Source organism: Mauremys mutica, chromosome 8 (assembly GCF_020497125.1).
Source record: "Mauremys mutica isolate MM-2020 ecotype Southern chromosome 8, ASM2049712v1, whole genome shotgun sequence".
NCBI classification, from domain to species: domain Eukaryota; kingdom Metazoa; phylum Chordata; order Testudines; family Geoemydidae; genus Mauremys; species Mauremys mutica.
Genome location: NC_059079.1, coordinates 92,748,609 through 92,774,006, shown reverse-complemented (window position 1 = coordinate 92,774,006; position 25,398 = coordinate 92,748,609). Strand labels below are relative to the sequence as shown.

General features: G+C 45.9%; 1 protein-coding gene across 2 annotated transcripts in view; it reads right to left on the bottom strand.

Moving 5' to 3' along the window:
* The window catches only part of DPYSL3 (dihydropyrimidinase like 3), a 76,025-nt gene that overhangs the window by 35,376 nt on the left and 15,251 nt on the right, over positions 1 to 25,398 (bottom strand). The window contains exon 1 of one of the 2 annotated variants that reach the window (XM_045027165.1): positions 10,090 to 10,263. The exons of the other annotated variant lie outside the window; for it this stretch is intronic. Within the exon in view, the coding sequence (XP_044883100.1) occupies positions 10,090 to 10,128 (39 nt within the window). The 5' untranslated portion in view covers positions 10,129 to 10,263. Of the gene's footprint in view, positions 1 to 10,089; positions 10,264 to 25,398 lie in introns of those variants that run through there. 2 annotated transcript variants of the gene reach the window in all.

Below are 25,398 nucleotides of genomic sequence, written 5' to 3'. Positions count from 1 at the left end.
CAAATACGTACACACATGCAGGTGCATATCTGTACGTACTGTTAAGATTCAGTCCGTGAAATAAAGCACAGCATCAAACTGCTTTTACTTTCCAGACTCTTACAATTCTCTATTTGTTGCTTTTTCTTCTGTCCTCCAATATTAAAAAAATGTTTAGTTAATTTTTGGCACCAGCTTTCACCTAATTATTTTTGTAATAAACACCAATACATTCCCAGGAAATTATAAACAAAATAAAAACTGAAAACAAAGACCCGTGGTAATAATGCCGGGTAAGAAGATGGAGATTAGATAAGTATATAGATGCTTAGAAAGAGCTCAAGGGCATCCAGGTATCACCTGTTCTCTGTCATTAGCAAGAGAAAGAAAAATCCTTCAACCAAATCTGAAAGGTGGCCAAGCTGCAGTCCCCTGAGACAAGCGATCTGGGCTTTGGAATGTGTCAGTGGGAAATTCAAAATTGCAGGCAATTGTTCGTCATCTATTTGTGGAGGCAGCCCGCTCCATAGCTGACCTTATACTTTCAAGCTGGCAGCCAGCATTGGGGATTGTGGCTTTAGGCAGATAACCACCAAATTACGCAACATCCTAATTCAACCCAGCCAGGGTGTGTTTTGAGGGGCTCTGTGTCTAAACTGCTCTTCAGTTTCCACCATGTTTACAGGAGTCTGTGCAAGATGCAGGAGGGTGGTTCCTTTGAGTGAGCAGGTGAGAGGTCAGATTACTATGCTTTTCAGTTCTAAGCACTTGGAAAGATTTTGCAATTTAAATAAAATAAGCCAAACACCGATGAATTGCTCAACAGGCACAGGCAGAATCTAGGGCTTTCCCTGCTTCTAATGGTTTAGGCTGAAACAACGATTTGCTAGGTCTTCCTAGATATTCAATGCCGTTAAATACATTCAGCTCATTTTGTTTTGCAGTGTTCCCTCTCTCGTTCCCTGTAGTGCTTAAGCTGCGGTCTGAGACCCAGACGGCGAGGCAAGGACTCTGGAGTTTGAATCCAGGCTCTGACACTGGCTCTCTGTGTGGGCTCAGGCCACCTGCTTAACATCACTATGCCTCGCATCTGCACCCTGGAGAAATTACAGACCAGGGCCCAAGGGTAATACATTTTGAATCCAGATCCAAACTTTACCAGCATTCAAAGGGTGTTTGGATCAGAGGTTTTGAATCATGCTTATCTCTACTTATTCGCCTGTCTAACCAGAATGTTTTGACCATGCATTAGTGTCAAGCTCCATATATACATGTATATTTATCAGTGTACTAGCCCAAGCTGAGGTTACTTTGACTTTACGGGAAAACATGCCTAATTTTCACCCTCCTCTTCCTTGAGCTCATCAGATTTCCTTAGCTGTCTTCTTTATCCACACATTTCTTATAGCCACCCACCTCGATGCTAGCTATGCTAGACAATATTGCTAGGCTGTAGGATGCAGCTACTGCTGTTGCCAAGCCCAGAGAAAAAAATCATCAGACGGTTCTGAACTTGAAGACTTTTTGGTCATCACCTTTCCTCCCCTATATAGTGAATGCAAACACAGATTAACAGCACACACTCCTTATAAGCACAGAGCAGGCCTGGCAGCACCTCGTCATACAGAGCTCACATACAGCAGGTCTTGCAGACTGAAGCCTCTTTAGAATGGATTCTTTCAAAAAATAAAAACATATTTGACACCACCAGCCCAATGGCACCCTAAATAAATAAGGCATCAATGTTTTATGGTGACAATGACAATCTGGCTGGGTGATACAGTGCTTAATGCACTCATCCTATAGTGCTGGGTACCAGAGAGAAAATAAGAGAAAGAAGTGAGTGAGACACAACTGAAAAGAGAGAAACCACAACTGGAGAAGTCTTAGGACAGACAGAAATGGGACACCCCAACACAGACAACTGGATCAGTCACAGACACTAAGGGCCAGGTTCTCAAAAAGTGCTCTGCCCCCAGCAGCACTCAGAGCTGTGACACTAAGAGCCAGATTTCCCAGACAGCTCAGCGGCCAAGGTGCTGAGGGCTCTTTAGAAAGCGTGTCTCCAACTGCGAGTGGTGAGCTCTTGGGACAATCTGGCTGTAAGTGCTGTCTCCTGAAAGGCAAGAGGAACATTGGGACAAGGCCAGGGAAGGGGATAAGTCAATGGGTCTACCACAGAGCTAAGAACTAAGTGGAGATGTGACGCTGTAATGCATTGTAATAAATGCAAGTGACGATTTAGAAGAGTCAGCATCAGACACAGTCCCTGTTCCAGAGAACTTGCAGTTGCTAACCTGCTCTGATAATAAATCTATTACATGAACTTCATATTCTTAAGTGTATAGTTGCTCTTCTCTCATCCATACCCTTAAAACCAACAATAAAAAATAAAAAAAAATACCTCTCATTCTGATTAGGGGCATCATCCTAATGAGTCCCCCTCCAGAGGGGAATGTATCATTTAAAACTAACAGATCTGGTTAGCAACAAGACTCAGTTTTGTGGCAAGTAACTTATCAGAGTTTATCCTGTCCAGCTAAAAGGGACTATGTCCATATTCGGTGGGACCAAAGTTTAATCTATATTTAGAATTTGATGGGGAAATATAAATGTCAAGTCTACTGCTAAGAAATTGAATAAAACCTTGGTGGCCACCATTTGTGTGTGAGATACACAAATACCACCCCCACCCTCACCCTCTTACTCCTGCAGCAGTTCACTAACACCACACAATTAGCTGCTCCAGAGCCCATTGACAATGCTCCCAATGACTTCAACTGGAACAGGAGCAGAGTTACTTGTTCTCTTAATCTGTGCAGATAGTTTATCACTGCAGCACAAATATGCTACATGAACTGACGTGCTTGCTAGACACATTCATCTCATGGAAGTAGTATGTGGGTTATGGGAAAGGGAGCAGAGTGTTTACTTCTTCGCTTCAAACAAAGGACAGTAAATGAAAAATAAGAACTAAAAAAACCCATCTGACAGCATCATTCTCTTGAGCTGTCTGGGTTCCAGTTTTGAACATTTTTTTTTTTAAACAGTAACAAAAGAATCCCTACAAAACACAATAAGGTTAAGTTGGGAAAAGGAACTGGAATTTTAAAACTCAAGATTTGCAACCTAAGGGTCAATCCTGCTAACACTTGCTACCAAACCTACCAAATGTTCACTCCTAAGTGTCAGAAGAATAAGGACCTGGGCTAATGACACAGGAAAGGACATTATTTAAAAAAAAAAAAATCCCAAACACTTGTCCCAATCCTGAAATCAGATCCACACAGGTAGACCTATGCAGAACCCCACTCACTTAAAGAGGACTTCATTGCAATGACATAAGGATAAGCCTGCCAAGATCAGATTGCAGGACTGGATCTGTGATTTTTATCTTAACCACGTCCTTATACATTTAATCTGACTTGTTTTCCCAGCAGGCCCCTGGGATTCATTCCTTCTAGAAAGGGGAAGGACAGTCAATCAGTGAGAGCTGAAGACAAGGCAGCTGCAGGTGGAAGAAAAATGATTCCTACATGCCTCGCTCCACTGACTTGAAAATATAAAGAGAGACAAATGACTGTTACACAAATAAGGAGATGAAAACACTTAAAGCATTAAGGGGGGATTTTATTATAATTAGTGGATAAAATGATGACATAATCTGGTGAACGATACATTTTTTTTTTATTTAAATGGCCATTTTGTTGCAGATGTGAAGGGCTGCTCATTGCTAATAACTGCTAATGACCCTAATTACTTTATTTGTATATTACATGCTAGAGGATGAATGAGGCCTCAATTAAAAGGATACAGCTTTATCTGGGGTTCATCCTGGGCGCTGGAGCCAGACACTCTCCCCATATAAATGAGAAAGAGGAAGATCTGCATTAGCTCCTATCCATTAGAAATGACCTCATGTCTATGGGCTCTGGAATCTGTTTAGGAGGTGTCCAGATGTAAGGGGACTTGTGGGGGGGAGGAGGAGAAACTGAAACACTTTTGAGGAAATGGGCCTGAGTAATGGCCGGGCTTCTGCAGCATGTTCACTCAGAGCAGCCTCGGATTACAATAAAGACACTGTTCGCCCTGCCAAAGCTCATTTGTGCTTTTCCACACCCACCGAGTCTCCATGCCAGCCAGCGCAGGCTGCAACATTAACCATTGTTGGCCAAGGGACATTTATCTGCAACATGCAGAGAACCGTGGAGAGAGTATGGTCATGGGGTTACATGGAGGAGACCAAGAGTCTGGATTCCTGGGCTCTCTTTCAGGCTCTGCTAGACTTGGGACAAAAATGCACTTCTCTGCTCTGTAACCTCAGTTTAGTACCCTGTGAAATGGGGATACGGATAGATCTGTGGAGAGGTGTTGAAAGTCTTGCTATTTGTAAGGCACCATTAGATCTTCAGATGTAAGGGCTCTGCAGGTCATGTTGTCAGTGGCACAGCCCTCTTGTCACAGATACAACTCTTAGTTGTTGCACATCTCACTACCTGATTGCAGGCACAAGTATGTGGCCTAATTTTCGGGAGCTGCTGCACACTCATACATCCCAATGAAAGTCGGTGACAGAATCTCTGAAAACTAATCCTATAACAAGCTTTGCACAATGAGTTCCAAGTGCATTTCTTTTGCAGGCACAGACTATGCACCCAACCCTGGTTGGATCTGAGCTTGGCTCAAAGTTTCCTCCTAATGCAACTTTGCCAAAATCCTTGGTGAGACAGCAGACATCTCACTCCTCAATTCCTTTATCCTTTTCCTGCATTCTTGACATTGGCATTTTTGACTGAAGTAATACATTATTTTTTTAAAATAGTTACATTCAATCATGTCCATACTCAGCTGACTTTCCAAAATATTGGGTATGCTCGTAATGCTTCACAGCATGATGCTGTATGGACCAGAGGTAGCAATTTCAGAAAGGCATGTTACCTTTAGCCAGGGATAGCAGCACTCACCCTGTTTACAAGACACAAGAGCATAGGTAAGCATTCCATGGAAGCAGATGTGTGGCTTTAAATTCTCCTCTCATAGAATAATAGATTATTATTGAACTCACAACCCTGGGTTTAGCAGACCAATGCTCAAACCACTGAGCTATCCCTCCCCCCTCATTAAAAGAACAATGGTAACTAAGATGTTCTTGCACCAGCAGTTTGATGTCCCCCTCTCATAGCAGTGAATCCCAATTTTGTCCCCTTCTACTTATACAAGAGCCCAATGAGTGCCATGATTTGGAACTGTAGGGGTGGTAAATATTTATCTACCTCAATAATTCTCAAGCTATTTTCTATGGGTCACGGGTGGTGTAGGGTAAATCATAGCGGCTGGCAGTCTGCAGAGAGCTGGCTGGTTACATGGTGGTGGCCCTTTTGCTTGTTTCCACGTGCTAAATCACATTAAAGAGGCTAAACACAGGTTTTCCACATATGCAATTGTTGTAGTTGTCATAAAAGGTGTTAACACAATCATGAATGGGGGGACAGGTGGTACTTGCAGTTGTGAATGGAGTGGGACTGGCCACAAGACAAGCTATCTAGTACAACCTGGTCCATAGTATGAAAAAGTTTGAGAACCCCAATCTATGCTATCTGGAGAGGATGGATCTAGCAGTCAAAGCACAAGACTGAGAATCACGACATCTGGATTCTATCCATCACTCTGCTAAATACTTACTGCATGATTTCAGGCAAGTCGCTTCACTTCTCTGGGCCTCAGTTTCTCACACAGCAAAATGGGGATAATAATGCTTATCTACCTCTTAAGGGGAAGAGGATTGAATTATCTTTCTTATATCTAAAGATAATTTGGGGGAAGGAGGTGACCAGGAGCATCTCTGCTCATAGAAATTCAGAGGCTGAGATTACTTTCTCCTGACCTGGGGTCCAAGATTTACTGACATGAACTATAAGCTCCTCATGGCAGGGATGTCATTTATTATTCTCTAAAGTGCCCTCAGCTTCTATGGCACTGTATAAGCAGCAGCACTTACAGTCCTGAAGCAGTAAGTAATATTTCTGGATGAGCCAAGAATTATCTGATACCTCTCCAGCTGCTCCATGTTTGTCCCCACATCCTATACAACAGATACTCTGGGCGCAACCAAATCAACTGCTCCGGGTCTCCCTGTGGTCCCCCTTCAATGTGCATCACGCTTTAGCCATCTCTATCCTCTCGACAATCCATTTCTATGCAGTCCTTCCAGCCCATGCAGATACATACTGTACATACACTCCACTCACCATCTACCACTCAAACGCTTGGCTCCTCCATTGCACTGGATTCCTTGCCTATCACCAGTAGCCCTTGGAAACAGATTCACCAGGAAAACTCTGGGCCTCCTAGAAAATTATACTGTCGCTAACAATAATAAGATGGTCAATCCAAGAGACAGTTTATGCTGCAATTTTGCTGTTTGACATGGGGGAGGAACCAAAGGGCTGAGGAAGTACACAGAGTCCCACAACTAGATCCCTTTGATTTCCCAGTGCTTATAATTCCGAGGAACTGTATATCCTCTAAATCCCAACACATCCTTCAGGACAAAAGCCACTAAACCAAGTTTCCTCCTGCCCGTTGCTAGTGATTAGTGAGGGAACAGCTCAAGCCACTGCATTCTTGAGAGATACTGTGTCATGCCCATTATTCTCTCTCTCAACAGACCACATTTCTCATGCCCAAGACTCCAAGTGAGCTACCTTGGAGTACTGACCAAGAGCTGCATTTGCCTTCATAGCCACAGCATTCATGTGATCTTCACTGTAATGCTAGAAGGTACTTTGGGCTACTTCATTTCCAAATGGTGTTACACATCTTATTAGAATAGAATTTGATGCTGCATAACTCCACTGGTGGCCACTTACCCATAGATGCTGCTATGCGCCCTGGTGAGACAAATTTGGACTCTTTAAAAAAAAAAAGGAACTTATAAAGTTATTGAAAGACGATATGCAGCAATGACCTTGACTATAGTGGGCCGCAGCCCTCATCAGCTAATGGAATGACTGAACAGCCTCATTTCTCTCTGAGAACAGAAGCAGTTGAGAGTGGAACTCCCAACCAGAGACAAGAAATGTGCCTACATTCATTCCTTCATTGCTTCCTCTAGAGCTCAAGGAATTTTCCCTGGTACAAGGGCATCTGAAATCAAGAACTTCAGAGATAGTGCCTCACTCCCTTCCACCCCAAATAAAGGCTGAGACTGGCTTTCAAGAAAGGGCAGAAAAGCAGAGTCCTGGAGAGCAAAAATACTGCAGTAATTGCAAAGCTTTAAAAGTGGCCAAGAGGGTTACTAGGAAAAGAAAGTCAAATGGCGCAATCACAATTGACCATAGCCTTTAAAGCTTCAGTAGTTTGATGTAAGGATTTAGTGGAGGAAAAAATGTGGCACTGTGAGATTTATTAATAATGAGTGAGAACCTGTCCTCAGTAGCAAAAATTCCTATTGAATTCAGGAGGAGCAGGCCCAGCATATGTAAAGTACTTTGAGATCCTCATATAAAGGTTGCAGAAAAAGAGCAAAGGGTTGTTTTAAAATAAAGACAAATTCCCTTTGTGCTATATTCTTTTTAATGTCTTTCAGACAGGATTTTGTTTGCATTTGGATGTTAAAGAAAATATTTTAGCTCTCAAATAGAATTCTCCTCTTTCATCTTACAGCCAGAATCACTCCCAGGAGGAAAGCAGAGTTATACACAATGCAGGAGGAAAACAAAACATCAACTAGGTGGCCAGCTGTATAGCCCAGGATCACCTTCACAGGAAGAACATGCACACAGCCTCCCATTTTCCTGTAGTCCAGAAACAAATGAACCCACAACAGAGATAGAGGCTGTGTCCCAAAGAGGAAGTAGCAGGATAGATCAGAACATGAAAAATCCCATAGAAAGCCCGGCATCTGGAAGTGTTGACAGGACTCCCATGCAGAAGGCTTCCTGTGGCTTCAGAGAAAACATGTCGTCCAAGCCTCTTTCTCTTTCCTGAGAAGTGGCATGATAAAGGCACTCTGAGAGTAGGTGTGGTCACCCTGTGCTACTGCACAGAGCTTCAGACAGTGAAACTGCTGCACCTGATGCAGCAGATAAAGGAGCAGTATATCGAGTAATTTAGCTGATAATGTTTTACATTTAGATAATACCTTGCAGTCTCTGGATGAAGAAAAGCTACTGTGACTGTAAAACACACACTCTTGTTTTGAACTTGCCTGTCTAATATACATACCCCTTAACTGCATTAATCTTTAAAACCATTTGAAGACAATAAGAATTAGATTACATACAAAGACATTTACACAAACACCAAAAGTGTTTTAATACATTAAATAATCTAAATTATTCTGTAACACTCAGGAATTGTAGTCTATAGTGCTATGAGTATCAAACAGATACCATCTCTATATTGAGTCTCCATATCATTATCCCCTGCAGCCCTGGACAGGTTTCATAATAGACGGCATTTAAAAAGATAGAGAGGCTTGATGCGATGCGAGTCTGTCACTGTGTTTATAACTGTACCCTTCAGTGAAACTGCTTTGGAAACTATAACACCTTAGTGAAATTGTTTTAGGTTTCTCCCAGTGACAAGCTTGCAGCTATACAGACTTGCTCCTTTGAGAAGCTCAAAGGTACTAAAATGTGCTTGCTCACATGCCATAGACGTCATTAAAATTTATATACGAACACCAAAATAGATAAAGAAGATGTTCTAAATCCAAGGATCTCTCAGGTAGGCTAACAAAACAAAAGGCTCTGATCAATAAAATGTTCTGAATCAATGTAATTTATGAACAAATAAAAAGGTAGTTTAGAGAATTAATTATCATTTAAACAAATATATTTAAAGGCCAGGCATCTGCAAAGACTTTTTTTTCATCTGCTTATGCTTCCTTTGTCTGCCTTACAAAGATGGAGTAACCTCCCATTTCCCCAATACACCCCCCATACCACAAAGGTTTAATTAAATTCACTGGAGACAAAGCACAGCTGCACTCCTTGCATGCATTTAAGCCAGCAACAATAAACCCCAGCCCAGGCCTACTGGAGACCAAGGGAGTACCCTTACCACAATGCATTTCATTGCATAGACAATAAATCAGGGTGGGATATTTATCCACTGGAAAGGCATTTACAGGGCACAGCAAGAGGGATGCAGCTACTAGGTCTGATTATTACATTTCATTGCATTTTTCCTCCCACCCTGCCCATCTGACACCTACCCCATCTCCCCCAACACAAAAGATTTGTAGTGCATCTGTTTAGTTGCAAAGGAGGGGGGGAAATTGCTGCTTTTATTCTTGATCAGTTTGGCGATGTTCCTAATTTTTAAATCATGACTTTCGCTTCTGCAGATGAACCAGTTCCTATTTTCACCTCATTTGCACCAGCAAAGCCCACATGACGCACCCATATATGCAGTAATGAAAAGAAACTGCAAACGAGCAAGAGGGAAAAGCCTGTCTCTGCTCAAGATAAGGAGTGACATAATCACAAGATAGCGATCAAATTGTTTCCTTACTTAAAAATCCAGCCCGGTCTCTGAACTGAAAGGTCAATTTCACCCCAGCCCCCTTTTTTCCCCTCGTCCAAAAAGACAGCGGCTGTCCAAAGAGGAAGGAAAACACTGCAAAAGCCTCTCGCTGTTATGCAGTGGGTGGGTGAGACATACACAAGTTCCATTAAACTGAACGTCAGTTAATCCGCCGCACACAGATGCACAACCAGGCTCAAACACACAATCCCTTTTGCTAATCGCAGGGGCGAGTCGACTGCCACACAGTTTGCAAAGCGACCATCGGTTTGTGCCATGCATGACAACTGCATTTAGTCCAAGCAACGGGAAGTGGTGGGCACCGCAAATGGGTTTCACTCCCAGGAAAATCGCTTGCCCCCGATAAAAAAAAAATTGCAGGATTTAAAATTCTCTCCCCAACCCTTTGCAAGCTGCAAGATTTACTGCCCCGGCAATACCCGACAAGTAAAGCTCACATTTTGCACTGGATCCTTTCGAGCCACACGGGGACAGGGAGGGAGGCAGTGGGGGGCTGACACAAAACACACCAGAGGAGGGACGGGGGAGGCGTGGGGTGAAGAGGAGTAAGGCACTCACTGTTATCCTGGGGATGTTCTTCTTGCCTTGGTAGGACATGGTGATCTCCTGCTGCAGGGACAGAGCCGGCTCCTACCCTCCAACCTGAGCCCCTTTTGCAAGCTGGCGTCTGTCTAGACCGGTGCTTTGCCCAAGATCAGGTGGAACAAATGATGCTTCGTGTCCCCCCCCCCCTTCCCCTCTCTCCCCCCTTTTCTTTCTCCTTCTGTCTCCCCCCCCCCCTCTTGTTTTACACAATAGTCAAGCCTCACACACACCCCTTTTTTCCCGTGCCAGCTGGGACCCTGTGAGGCACGAATGGCTGATCAGGCGGCTCCTCCCTCCCTGAGTCGCTCCCTCTATTGATTTTTTTCCCCTCTCTCCGCTTGTTTCATTTGCCTCACCCACTTTGCGCCGCTGCTGCTGCTGCTGCGGTGAGGCGCGGCGGCCGCCAGGGGGAGCGGCGAGAGGCCTGAGCCGCGAGCGGCAAAGGAGGGCGGGGGCAGCAGGGTGGGTCACACAAAATCCCCAGGGATGTAGCTGCAGAGCGAGAGAACCAACTCGCTAATCCCTAAACAGCAACGCAGAACACAGACCGAAGCGCAGCGGTAGCGGCTGGAGTCTCATCGGTTATGCTCACCCCTCCCTTTGCAGAGGAAGCTGCATCTTGCGCTCTCACCGAGACCTAGCAAAATCCCTTGTGTTCCATTAGCAGACGGCTGGCTGCACCCTCTCTGCTGGTCCTTGACTCTCCGTGCACAGGATTTGAACCCATCTGCAATGCTCAATTAAAGTATGTAGAAGAGGGGGGCATATGTCCTTGATATTAATGCAGCAGGGATTGTTTTGCCCCAATTTGTTAAGAATCCTGTGGATCCAGGGATGGCTTTAGCAAGTGCAGGGGGATTCGTACTCACCCGGCGGTGCTCCGGGTCTTTGGCGGCAGTTTGGCAGCGGGTGCTTCACTTGCTCTGGGTCTTCAGCGGCACTCAGGGACCCACCGCCAAAATGCCACCAAAGACGCGGAGCGAGTGAAGGGCCTGCCGCCGAAATACCGCCGAAGACCTGGAGCACCGCTGGGTGAGTAAAAATTAAAAAGGCGCTGGCACGGGGCCTGATTCCAGGGAATCAGGCAAATCGGCCTAAAGCCGGCACTGTGTGCATCTATAGGGTGTGGGCAGGGCCGGCTCTAGGCTTTTTGCCGCCCCAAACAAAAAAACCCAAAACCTCTGGGACCGCTGCGGAAGCAAAAAAAAAAGTATCCGGAATGCCGCCCCTCAAATTGTGCCACCCCCCACACAAGTGCTTGGTTTTTGCTGGTGCCTAGAGCCGGCCCTGGAAGTGGAGATAGCTTTCTCTCTCCCTCCCCAGTATCTCTGTCCCTTGTGAATTTAATCCAGTCCTTTAGGCGCCATCCCAAATATATATTTATTAACTGAACATTAGGGCACGTCTGAACATTAGGGCAGAATCTGAAAGCGAGCCTCGCAGCCTGTTTCTGTGGACTCACCCTATGAGGCTTGCGTGCTAGCTGGCTACAAATAGCTGTGTAGACATCGCAGTTCTGGATCTACAGCCTGAACGGCAAATTCTACACAGCTATTTTTAGTGCAAACCCCTTTAGCACAAATCTGTGGAGCCAGGCTCGCTCCCAGCTGCAGTGTAGACACTCCCTAAGGGCCTGGTCCGAAGCCCACTGAAGCCAATGGAAAGGCTCACCTTTACAGTAGAACCTCAGAGTTACGAACACCTCCAGAATGTTCGTAACGCTGAACGAAACATTATGGTTGTTCTTTCAAAAGTTTACAACGGCACATTATCTTAATATAGCTTTGAAACTTTACCATGCAGAAGAAAAATGCTGCTTTTACATTTAACACAGTACTGTCCTGTATTTGTTTTTGGTTTTTTTGGTCTCGGCTGCTGCTTGATTGTGTACTTCCGGTTCCAAATGAGGTGTGTGCTTCACTGGTCAGTTCATACCTCTCGTGTTCAAAACTCTGAGGTTCTACTGTACCTTCAACAGGCTTTGGATCAGACCTGAAATTTTTCCCCTCTGCTGACAGTCCCTAGCTCTGTGCTCTGAGGGCTGCCCAAGGCAGGGCGTTTCCTGTGGAGGGTTCCACCTGTAGAATTCAGGTTCCACCCGTACAGCTTATCATGCCCTAGCCCAGCAGTTGTCAAACTGGGTCCCGACCCCCTTTGAGGTCACCAGGGCTGGTTTAGACTTGCTGGGGCCCGAGGCTGAAGCCTAAGCCCCCAGGCCGAAGCAGGACTCAGGTTGCTGGTCCCCGGCCTGGGGCTCAGGCTTTGGCCCCCCTCCTTCCGCAGGGTAGTGGGGCTTGGGCAGGCTCAGGCTTCGGTCCCCCCCTCTGGGGTCGTGAAGTAATTTTTGTTGTCAGAAGTGGGTCACATTGCAATGAAGTTTGAAAACACCTGCCCTAGCCAGTCACTGGGATATTTATTATGATTGGTTGGATCAGCACAGGGAAAGGCTGTGGGGCTTTTTGTGGGGGCTACTGCAGACAGTTCCATATTGGCAAGCTCTCTGTGGGGTGGACTTGACTGTACTGATTGCAATGGCGAAGGCTTAGAGGATCAGACCTTTAAAAACTTTGTTTCACTTCATTTTTTCCCTTACACGCCCAGCCACCATGGGGATGGTAGGGTTATCAACTTTAAAATGCAAAAAACCCGGCACCCACCCCCAGCACAAGGCAAGCCCACGGCAACCACAAGGCAACTCGGCAACCCACTCTCTTCAATGGCCACTTCTAGTATCTAGACAGATAACACAGAGATAAGATTGAGAACATTGCAGGTCTCCTCACTCTCATGTGACTCAAACCGGCTCTCACACCCACCCACCATGCACTTGAGTGTTGGTGGGCAGACAGTATTGTATTTTCAGCAGTTTTGATCTGTTATCGCTTAAACTGTGGAAGTGGGAACACTGCAGCATCTTTAGCCAGGCACAGAAACTTTAACATTAGATATCCCAGTGTCTTGTGATGATAATGCAAATCTTTAGACCCACATAAAACATGGGCAGATTAAATTATTTTTCTGGCAAATCCATTTAAAAAAAAAACAGCCAGGCCAGTCAAATACCAGCCAGGTGGTAACCCTAGGGCAGCGGTTCTCAAACTTTTGTACTGGTGACCCTTTCACATAGCAAGCCTCTGAGTGCAACCCCCCTTATAAATTAAAAACACTTTTTTATATATTTAACACCATCATAAATGCTGGAGGCAAAGTGGGGTGTGGGGTTTGGGGTAGAGGCTGACAGCTCGCAACCCCCCCATGTAATAACCTCTCAGCCCCCGAGGGGTCCCGACCCCCAGTTTGAAACCCCTGCCCTAGGGGATGAGCGAGTAAAAACAAATAAAGATTCTATGTACAGATTCTAAGAGAACAGAGACAGTGAACGACTAGCCTAACCATATTTACATGATGAGGCATTACTCAAAAAAGAATTTCTATTTGTGAGAGTTAGGACTAATCATGCGTAAAAGTATTCAAGGGGTCAGGGTCCTGTATAAATACAGAGACCACATAAATGCAGCTACTCCTGAGATAGGAGAATGGCAATGGACCTGCACTATTGTAGGGCATAAAGAGAATTTCCAACCAAGCACACTAAAGGCAAACCAGGTTTCCTCCAAAAGATCCACATAAAACTATGACCAGCAAGTACAAAGAGATCAACCAGCCCTCCAGGGTTTAAACTGTGTTCTAAAGAGTCTAGGCATTTCAAAACCCACTGCTGAGAGCATCTCCTCCCTATGTATACTGTATACATGCAAGCACAAGGCAAGTATCGTCAACTGTAAACATTCAAAACTCATGAGTCAGATCTCTAAAAATCCTGAGATAGGCTTAAAAATCCTGAGATTTTAAAAAATAATAAATGTGGGTTCTTTTTACTTAACCTCAGTTTTTAGAGTTGTTAGGGTGTGCCTGGGTCACAACTGCAAAATTTTCTGTGAAGCCACAAGGGCTAAAAACTTACTTTGTCTAAAAATACTCCAAAAGCTGAGATTCTCATAAATTCACCCACCTCCAGAAGCTGGGAATTTATGTAAAAACCCAAATATCACAAGAGCTGGCAGAACCAAAAGCATTTACACTTTCTCAGCTGGCTGCAGGATCTTGGTTTATTCATTATTCATTATTATTATTATTTAATATTTGTATTGTGGTAGAGGCTAGGAGCCCCATTGTGCTAGGCACTGTACGAACACAGAACAAAAAGGCAGTCCGGCCCCAAGGAAGATGGCTGGTTTAACTCTGTGCAACTGGAAAAATATTCACTTTGTGCATTCAACCACTAGGGTAAACGTATGAGATAAGCTACCCTGGACCCATCATCCCACCAAAAGCTAGCCAGAATTTTTCTCTGCCAGGCCAAATGCATAATTCTTGCCCTTGCTAGTGCTCCGGATGTGTAGGACAATTTCCTATAGCTCATGTCACCTGATGACATGAGGAGGTATCTAAAGAGAGAGCGAGAGAGAGGTGTCATCTGGGTGTTTCATCCATTAGTTTCCACACAGCTAAAAGTGGGGAAAGCCCAGTGCAAATTTCAGGCTCAAAGCTCAGAGAATAGAACATGCATTGCATAGATAAGCATCACCCTCCACCCCACCCCCTCATCTTTTGTTTTGTTTTCAAAGCTGCAACCACTATAAAATAGCTGAGCCTATCCAAAAAGCATTCTAGGTATTGGCATACAAATGATCAGAGAGATCTTTGTAACAGCCCCCCCTGGCCTAACCTGAATCTGTAGCCTTGTTTACCATGTTAAGAGCCTACGGAGGAGTATTGTGGCTGTACTAACAAGTTTCCATATTTTCAATATTTTTTCTCTCCCTGTTACTATGTGACACCCACAGAAACGACAGGCACAAAGTACTGTAATACGGTGCAAAGGGTAAACAATATGAAAAGAATGAAGAGTTTTTTCCCTGTCACCTCTTTCAGTTATTGTCATCTTTGCTGTTACTTGTACAATGTAATAAATATTCAGGCAGAAGTGTAATTTTAAGTCAACTGTGTCCCTCTCAAGGGATTTCGATAAATACTATGAGATCTTTATAGTTCAAAATTTCTTTTAAAAAATCTAATTCACATTAGACACTCAGAGAACAACCTTTGCTATTGTTAATAGCATGGCAATGCCCAAAGGTCTCAATCAGTACACAGCAAAGGACTCTGTCCCAAAGAGTTTATAATCTAAACAAACCCCAACTCTGATCCAGTATTCTTTATGCTCAGAAGTCAGTCACAACCCATTCCAGTGATTGCAGGTATTGGATAGCTAGGTACACTGAGTAGAGATTGGAAAAATCACTGAAACAGATTATTTTTTTCTGACACATATTGGTTTTGATTAAATTTTCCTCCGGTCCAGCATGTAATTTCTGGGCAGCAGGGACAGGGGAGAGACACTTCCACCCCAGATTAGCCAATAGCCTGGTGATTAAGGCTCTCACCTGGGATGCAGGAGACCCAGGAGCAGGGACCTGAACCTGGGTCTCCGACATCCTAGGGGAGTGCCCTGGGGGTGTCTCTCTCTTTCTCTTGTGTTTTTTCACAAAAAAAATGTAAAGGTTTCCATGTCATTTCAGATCAGAATGAAATGACGCATTGCAAAACCTCTAAATGTTTTGTGAAATGGAATTTCTGTTTTCTTGCCAGCCCTGTTAGGAGGAAAGAAACAGGTGCTCTTGCCTAGTGGTCAGAGCAGATGTCAGGTCTAGTGGTCAGAGCCAATGTCCAGGTCAGAGAACAGAAGCAGGGGACAGAGCCAGAGTCAACTGGGGTTGAGCCAAAGTCAGGACCAGGAATTGAAGCTGAGGATCAGAGTCAGGTTCATGTACCAAATGCCAGAGCCAAGGATTGAGCCGGAGTCAGAAATTTTCAGAGTCAGGATTAGGAGCTGATGGTCAGAAGCAAAGTGAAAGGGCAGGAACCGGAGAGAGGCCAGGATCAGGCACGAGCAAGAACTGGACGGGAGTTAGGAATGAAGAGCACATCAGGAGCACAACAGGAATCAGGAACTCGGTGGGATCAGGATTGCAGGAAGCAGGCAAGAGCGGAGTCCAATGTCGCCACAGTAGAAAGCCTGCACAGTTGCTCAGAGAGCCCACCCAGCTCACTTCCTGGCTTAAGGAGTGGGTGCTACAGGTCTTGGGTGCTCCAACAGAACTTCCTGTGGGGCCAGAGCTTCCAGATTTAGGATGTGAGATGCTGCTTTGCCCATGTCTTGGTGGTGACAAGGGAGCATCAGAGATCCAGGACCTCCACAGCCACGGGCTCTAGACCTGAACCCTTGAATCCTTACAAACACTAAGGCACAGGGAACTTAAGCGGACATAGAGCAAGTCAGTGGCCACAGCAACGAATAGAACAGGAGTCAGACCTAACTCTCAGCCAACTGCTCTAAAGACAAGAGCATACTCCCCATCATTCCGTTTTTGCTGTATGCATATTCTTTAAAATCATTCCCACCTCTCCGCCAGGAGACATGCTCCCATTGGCAGAGCCCCCTCAATGCCATGCAGTAGAGTCCTTAGAAGGAGAGCACAGCAAGGATAAATGCTGCTTCAAGAAGCATTTGTTCCCAATTGGATCTCTGCTGAGATATCCATGGGGTTGCTAGAGGTGATCCCTGGGGAACAGCTGGTGCCCTGCTCCCAGCACCTCCGGGAGCCCCAATATCCATAAACCTTGAAGACGAGGGTTGATGCAAAAGAACTGTGAGGCCTCTTCTTTTGCAGCCCTCAGCAGAGATCCACAGAGTCAGGAATTTCTGTGGAACTGCTTGTGGAAGCAGAGGGGACAATCCAGCTCTAAATAATTAGCAGGTCCCACCAACGTTTTTGATCATTTAGGGCCCACTGAAGTCAGCAGCTTACCTCAGATCTCTCTGCTGCCATTTTGAAATTTAGGGCCTGATCCTGACTAAGTGTATGAAAAGGGGAGTGAGGCGATCGTCCCCCACCTTCATAACACGACTGCCTAATGATCAGGCTGGCTTCCACACTATCTCCGCAGTACAGGCCATCTCCCAAAGGCAACATACAGTATGCACAGGCATCACAACCTTTACAGATCAGACTCCAGAGCAAATAAGAATGGGGAGGAATTTGAGATGCAGCCATTCATGCTCGATGCACATGAACTCTGCCAAAAGAAAGAAGGGGCAGTGTAGACAGGAAGGGGGAGAAATGACCGATGTTTTCCTCGGTGGACAGGCTCTGCACAGTTTTCTCCTGACTGGAATACACTTGTATTTGCTTTGGTAGTGAAAACAAGGAGAAAGAGCAACCGATGTAATACTTTGAGCAAACTCTCCTCTTATGTTGGATTTACTGTTTTAAAGGAAATATCACCCATTTAAAAGCACTAGGGCTTTAAACTCCAACTGGATTAATGCATTTTTCAGGCCAGGAGATATAAGTTGATTTTGCCTGACTGCCAAATTCATTGCTCGGCAATAACTACTCCTGAGGACATTCTGCGCCAAAAAATTTAAAATTCTGCACCAAAAAAAATTAAAATTCTGCACACAATATTTTTAAATTCTACAAATTTTATTTGTCAAAGAACTGTGGAGCCTCCAGCATGGCATTGGGGAACACAGGCCACTGACTGCACAGAGGTGAGAGATCACTGTGCAGCCCCCCTCCCCCACTTCCCCTCCTGGGACACAGACTCAGCAGTGAGGCTGCACCCAACCATGACACAGTGCAAGGACCAAGCCTGCCCCTCCAGGCCAGGTGCACCAGGTGTGGGCAGGCAGGCTCAGCGAGGCAGGATCCAAGTGTGGAGGGGCTTAGTGTGGGTAGATTCAGGTGTGGGTTGAAAGGGTTCTGTGTGGGGCAATCTGGGTGTGGGAGGCTCAGTGGGGGATGCGGGTGTGGAGAGGATCTGGATGCCTGGGGTTTGTTGGGGTGGGGGGGGGGGGGTTGGGTGCAATGGTAATGGGACTCTGCAGGGGGCTCCAGGTGAAGATGGTTGGGACTCAGTGGGGGGCATCTGGGTGTGGGGGGGGATATAGTTCAGCAGGGAGTTCTGGGTGTGGGGGACTCTGGGGGTGGTCCAGATGCTGGGGGAGTGGGGCTCAGTGGGTTGGGGATCCAGGTGCAACTGGTTGGGGGTCAGTGGCATGGGGATCTGGGTGCGGGTGGTTCATTGGGGTGGTCCAGGTGCAGAGGGAGTGGGGTTCATCAGGGGGGGTTCTGAGTGTGGGTGGGTGAGGCTCGGTGGGAGGGTCTGGGTATGAGGAGGTCTGGATGCATGGGGGTTGGGCGCATGGGGAAACAGATCCCTTGTACAGGGATCCCTCCCCCTGCAGCTGAGGAGCAATGGGTGCAGGAAGCAGGGGCGGGGAGTTCACAGAACTTCCTGCAGCTGGGGGAGAAATCTGGAGGTGGGTTTGACCCAGCCCTGGATGCTGTGCAGGGGAAGAGGAAGTCCCATCCTCCCCAGCCCAGGTTAGCAGCTGAGCCCAGCACAGGGTAGGAGCCACCAGCCAGGTCTTTCCCAGTCCTGCCTCCTGCCCCAAGGTGATTTACCTCTCTGCCGCCTGCCCTGGGTACCCAAAACATACCGCTGGGGAGGGCTGCATGACCGCTCTTGTGGCTTCCCTTTGCTTCCCCATCAGAAAGTCATTTTTCTACGGGGAAGCAAAGAAATCTGTGAGGAGCATAAATTCTGTGCATGTGCAGTGGCACAGAATTCTCTCAGGAGTAAATAACAGACTTGATAATTGCTAAAAGCAAGGGCTTATCCACAGCACTGTCAGGGAGGACAGAGGGACATGGGAGTGAACAGACCCATCAAGAGAAATTTGGGGCTCTGGTACGTCAAGTTTGTTGAGACCCCACCCCTGTCCATTTCACTTTATTTATGCAGATACTACAGATGTTTTTGGGGGAGGCCTCTGATGGTGGGGACCCAGTACAACTGTCACCCTTTCCCCCTCCTGTCAGCCATGACTGTGAATATTTTTTCCCTGCACCAGACACAAATGAGAGTGAAACTGAACGTGACAAATGGAACAAGCTTGTGTGCGAATGAGCTAACGCTGCTTAAAGGCTTAATTCACGTAGGGCTCAATCCTACAAGGTGCCAAGTGCCCTTGTCTCCTGTTGACTTCCCCGGCAGTTGGCGAGTGCTCGTCATCTCTCTCAGGATCGGGGCTCTGTGTTGAACAATGTCTGGCAAGGGTGAGAAGGATGGCTCTGTCGCCTCAGGGGCTCTTGCAGGCAGTGGTAGCTGGCAGCAGCCGATGCAGCAACTTACACAAGTCACCATTAGGGCTCCGGAAAGCCATTCTCACTGTTCAGTGATACTGTTAATTTCAGTAGCTTCTGGATGAGAAATTTCACCCCTGCTGGCTTTGAAGAATAATCATCATCTCTCTCTCCAGCCCCTCCCTTTAAAAACAAGTTTGCAACAAGGAGAGTGCAGTAGATCTGAACATATGCCTTGATTTGATAAGTGACTATGTATATTAATGATTCCTGCCTTTCCCGCTCCCCTTCAAGCTTCCTGGCTTCCTTTTCCTCCCCCCGATTCCTTTTTCTATATGCTGTTTGCCTGGCAAGCTGCAGAGAAGGCAATCCAGTTTAAAGATTAAAACCGAGCCGAGGACATCCATCAAAATTCCCAGGGGAGCAGCTTATGGCGAGACGCTGCAGACGCTCAGAGGAAGCAGAATTCCCACTCCTCTCCCAGAGCAGGTGGCCAGCTCGTCAGACATGACATAGCTTCTAATCACAGCAGGGGGCTGACATTAACCTGCAGTTGTGGGGACCTGCTTTAAGGGAAAGGGCTTGGCTATGCAGGTGGAACACAAGCACAACCCAAACTAGATTGGACAAGAGAACAACTATCACTAATGCATCCTACTAATTAGTATTATTCATTATTTCTACAGTGCTGCAGCATTCAAATCCCAGCTTCCCTGCAGTAGGTTGGCCCTGTGGGGTGAATTCCATTGAAGAACACTGAGTTCCTCCTGCAAAGACACCCTTCCTGCAGGAGGGTGTTGAGGAGGGATTGGAGAGGTGGCACGGCATACAAGAGTTTGAATTTGATGCAGAAGTGGCTCCAGAGCCAGCACAGGGATTCAGGGAAGGGCAGGAAGCTGGAGGACACAGTCAGCGTGGCAGGCAAAAAATGGAAAAAACTAAGATCGTATATTGACATTTCCTTTAGTTTGAGGGGACCTGCTGTTCCCTCCCCTTCCTGAGAGTCCTCTAGGATCACTCAGTTCTCACACCCTTAATAGCCACCCCACCCCATTTCAAAGCACCACCAGTATTCAGCTGGAGAAGCTGATGCAACTGCCAGTGGGTGTCACTAGAGAGCAGAGTGAGAGAACCCCTATCTCTCATTCCCCCAGAGGTTGAGCATACTGACTGCAGTGCTGCCAACCCTTGTCCCCCCTGCCATGGGATTTGATCTCAGGACCCCCACATGGTGGTGCCATTAGACAGCCCAGGCTCACTCTTACTAAAGGCTTATTTCTGGAATATTCCATTCAGTAGTGACTGGACCTGAATCAGAGCTGAACTCACAGTTCCCACTAATAGCTGTGGGATCACAGGCCCTCAGGATCAGACCCTACATTTTAAATAGCTGGGCTTGGGCATGCACACTATCCCTAAACATTTAAAATTGGACTATCCAGGATGCCTCTTGTCCAATCAAAAGATAAAGTTGCTATCACATGATCCCTCAATGAAACCACTGCACTAGTGAATGAGTAAAGACATCACCACAATTCTCCCTCCCCATGCCCCTTGTTCTATTTTAGTCAATAATTAGCAGTTTCCCCGGGCTCAGTCCCGAGGCCCAACCAGAAACTCCAACTGTCTCTCAGTTCCCCTCTCCTCTGTAGTACCCTTCATAGTAAAGAGGAGACAGGACTCACTTATACCTAGGCTTGGAAGGATTAGATTTGTATCGGTAAATGTTAGTAAAGATCAGTTATGTCACCATACTCACAAACTGACGAAAAAATATTTCCATCGACGATAGTCGAAATACGCAAAGTAAGAAACATGCTCCTTGATAACTTCTTAGAGTCAAAGTCCCATGACTTAGACTTATGAATTAGGTTTGTTATGAATGGACTAGCAAATGAATAGTAAAAACAGGCATGACTTGTTTATTTAAGGGCATTTACTTTGTATATTTTGACAGGTGATGTTGACAATTTGTGTTTTAATATTTTATAAAGCTTTAAGTTTTTGAATTGCAACATCTACTGTCATTAAATAATTCTCACCCCCTCCCAATTTTCTGCAAATGTGAAAATTTAAATAAATAAAAATCTAAAAAAATACTTAAATAAACATTGTAAGTATCTGTCAATTATCAAAAAATAAAAAAAATGAATTTTGCCAAACCGACTTATGCTGGACTTAACAAGGATTTTCCCCATAATACTAGAAAACATGTAGCCTTAGCTAAACTGAATGATAATTCCTTCAAAACAGATCAAAAGAAACACTTTAAAAAATGATACAATACATAGTTAACACGTAGAACTCGCTGCTGCAGGATAATATATAATCATAGCAAATAGCCTACAAAAGACACAACGTAAGGAATAAGAACCTTGCTGGCCTCTGCACAACATACAATGGCAGCCGAAAAGGGTGTCGCAAAACCCTCCCGACAACTTTCTTCTGCTTGCTTTCTACCCCAGAAAAATATATTCCAGTTTCATCCTCCTGGCCCCACTCTACTGTGGCCCCACTCCCCTACCAATTCTCCAACCACTAGAGTTACCCCAAGGCAGACAAGACAAGACTTTTCAATAAAAAACCAAATCCCAGGCAAAATAAAAAATTGCTTCTGGGAAAATAAGTCCCCATCTATCACAAAGCAGGGCACAAGCCCATATCCTTTTCCTTGCAAGTCTTTTTTAAATGCAACAAGTTATATGTAACAACTTGGGCAGTAAATATGTTCTGAGCCAATGTTTTCATAATGCCTCATTAATTTTGGGTGCTAGACCCAAGATATTCAAGGACCTGATTTTCAAAGGTGCTGAACTGCTGTAGCTCCCACCTATTTCAGCTGGAGCTGTACGTGCTCCATGCGACTGTAAAATTAGGCCCTAGGGGGCAGATTTTTGGTCCACGGGTCTCCATCAGTGGGATCATGTGACTAACTGCTATTTGTACCTTTGCAAATCTCCCCATAGGTGCTTTGCGGTGGGCACCCCAAATTAGCGAGGTACTTGTGAACATTTGATTGTAAAGTCTTCTAGCCAGTGGACTGCTTTGATTCACCAAAAACACCATCCAAAAACTAGAGCTCCTTGCATGTTAAATCATCAGTGGACCAAAATTCTGCCATGCGACTAGCAAATTCAATGCCAAATTCAGTTCATCCATTGCTTCCTTAGTGTTTTATGTTCAGAGCCAGGCTTTTCACTAGGTCCTGCTAGCTCAGCACTCTGAGGAAGATTACGGTTTACACAGATTTCTCATTCTCGTCCACTAAAGTTCTCCATTCTGTTTTGGATCATTTCTGAAGGGTTGTTGCACTGCTCGGACCCCCCCCCCATGCCTCCCCTAGCATGCAGCATGCTAGGAGTCAGGCCTCAAAAACCATAAGATTGGCATAAAAACCTTTGGGGTTCTTCTTTGCCTTCTGGTTTCTGAGCCTTTAGGAAACACTCATGTCCTATGTTCAAGCTTTTCTCTAAAAACCCAAGGACAAGAGAATGATTCTTTAAGCTGTAATTCTCAGGTAATCACATGACTCCATTAGCTAAGGCTTTATGAAAAGTACCAAAGACCATGAAAGATGGCAACACTGGCCTATATGCTAAGCCCAATCCATTAGCATGTTCTGGCTGTCGCCCTCCAAACACTTTCCCTGTATTAGCATGTGCTGCTAGCATTCTTTCTGGGCCTGTTCATACCCCTTTCACCCCCCATCCTCTTCCAAGCTTTCCACGTATGTCACTAGCACTGAGTTTGTTTGTTTTGTTTGTGACAAAAATCAGCCCAGGCCCTCTCTGTGTTCTCTGCGCCAACTCAACAGTGCTGATGGTTCCTCCTGTTTGGTGCAGACTCGGCCAACGTGTACCTTGCCAGAGGCTCTCCAATTTGAAATAGCTCAGCGGGGACGTCCCTGAGGTCAGCGCTGATTCTTCACTTGCCTGCTGTTTCATTATATTTTTGGCCAGTAATGCTACCTCCCTTCCTTCTTTTGTTAGAGGAAGCTGTTACGTTTTCTACTGCTGAGTACAGCAGCCCCCAGTCCTGATACTCTTGTTTTATCTGAGCCATCTGCAGCAGATGTGGAGGGAGCAGTTGTTTCCTGTCTCATCCCCTTACTTCTGAGACCGGTATTCCAGGTCAGGTCCAGGGGCCTTATCAGTATGTACCACCCCTAGCACCAGTCATGAAGCTGAAGTAGCTGATGGGAGAAAGCAAGCACTGGCTCAGAACTAGGGCTGCAGTCTGCACTGGCTCCAGCCAGCCACCAAGAGCTGCAATGGATGCTTGCTTCCTCCAGCCATTCGGGGGGTGGTAAAAGAGGCAGACTTCAGAGGTGGGCCAGGATGGCAGTAGTAATAAAAAGAGCTGAGAGGAGGTTACATGGGAGCAGAAGCTAGGGCAGCAGGAGCTGGGCTGGTGATACAGGGGATCAGGAGTTAAGTGTGGGGAACAAGGATCTTGAGGGGATGGGAAGGAGAAAGATTCCACAGATGCAAGACATGGGTAGGGGAGCAGGTGTACAGCTGAAAGTGCAGGAGTTGGGTTGATGGATGTAGCAGGGCTGGTACAATGGGACAGCAGAAGGTGGGTGTGGGAGGACCAGGACAGTACATGTTCTATGGGACTCTGTGTGTATGTGCGCACGCGCAAGTGCGCTTGTGAGGAGTGGGGGAGGGTTGTGTGTCAGGGATGGTGCTGGAAGGAGGCATTTCAATGATTGATTCTGCTCAGCAAGTGGCACCTCCTAGATATTTCTTGCACTGAGAAGATTGGTAGGTGCAGCTCTGCTAGTCCAGAGTATGAAAAAGCCTTTCCCAGCTGGGATGGCAATTCCTAGTATTGTCAACTTTTGTGATTTCATAAGGGTCTCACCATATTTTTCCTTAAAGCCCCAGCTCTTGGAGTCATGTGACTGCGTGAGGACCTCCTCAGCATTCATTTAACAAAGAAACAAACAAGTACGTTTCTAGTGTTCAAGATTATGAATAAAAACTGGAAAACATGAACCTTAAAAGTTCAGAAACCAGAAGGCAAATAAATAGAACCCAACATTTATTATTTTTTTAAAATCTCATTATTTTTATTCCAATCTCATGATTTTAGGGCCTGACATGTGCTCTTTGAATGCTTAGAATTGGCAGTACTGGATTCCTGATGTTCCAGGGCATAAGCCGACCACCACATTCCCCCACTAGGATATCTTTCAGCACATCCAGGTGCATTCTGGAGCTTTTACACCTCTCTCCGCAGCCTTTAGCCATGACCAGAATTAGAGGCACAATAGATGGACAGGTCGCAAAATCCCTTAATGTTCTGGTAAGGCAAGTGGTGCAATAAGGGGCCTGACAGATCTCAGCTCACTTCTGACTGGTGTCCTGCCAGCTGCTGTGACTAAACAAACTAAACATGGGGTATCAGTCGGCTAATACGGGTGCTTCTGGATTTCCACTACAATAGCTCAACTCCCTCACAGGGCTAAAGGGTGACGCCAAACTCATAAAGCAGAGGCATCTGTCCATTCCCCCTTAATTACATGCACAGTGGAGAATGTAAAGAGAGGCTGAGTTTTCTGCTCAGCGTCATGTCTTTTCCCCCTTCAGCTAAATGGAAACACATGTTATTGGATGCAAATCTATCTGTGTAAAAGGATCATGGCTATTTCCCAACTGAAGGATAGGAAAGTCACTGCTGGACACTGACTCGCAGCAGCAAGCCAGCCTGGCCTTAAGAGCCAAGCGCTTCAGTTATATTTTCCAGCCTCTCAGCCCTGTCTCCAGGAAGGGAGCCTGGATGTTTGGTTTTTGTTTCTTCCTCCCATTTCCTCCATCCATCCATAGCAACTGCTCCCTAGCTGAGGAAGTTTAACAGGCTCCATCTCCCATCTCTTAGGCACAGCGCTGGGAGCCGTGCTCCCAGCGCTGGGGCTTTGACTACACTGGCGCTTTGTAGCGCCGCAATTTGCAGCGCTGCAGAGGGTGTTTTTTCACACCCTGCTGCAGCGCTGCAAATTTGCAAGTGTAGCCATACCCTTAGGCAGGGTTAACAGCGGAGGCCGTCACCCTCAGCAAAGCAC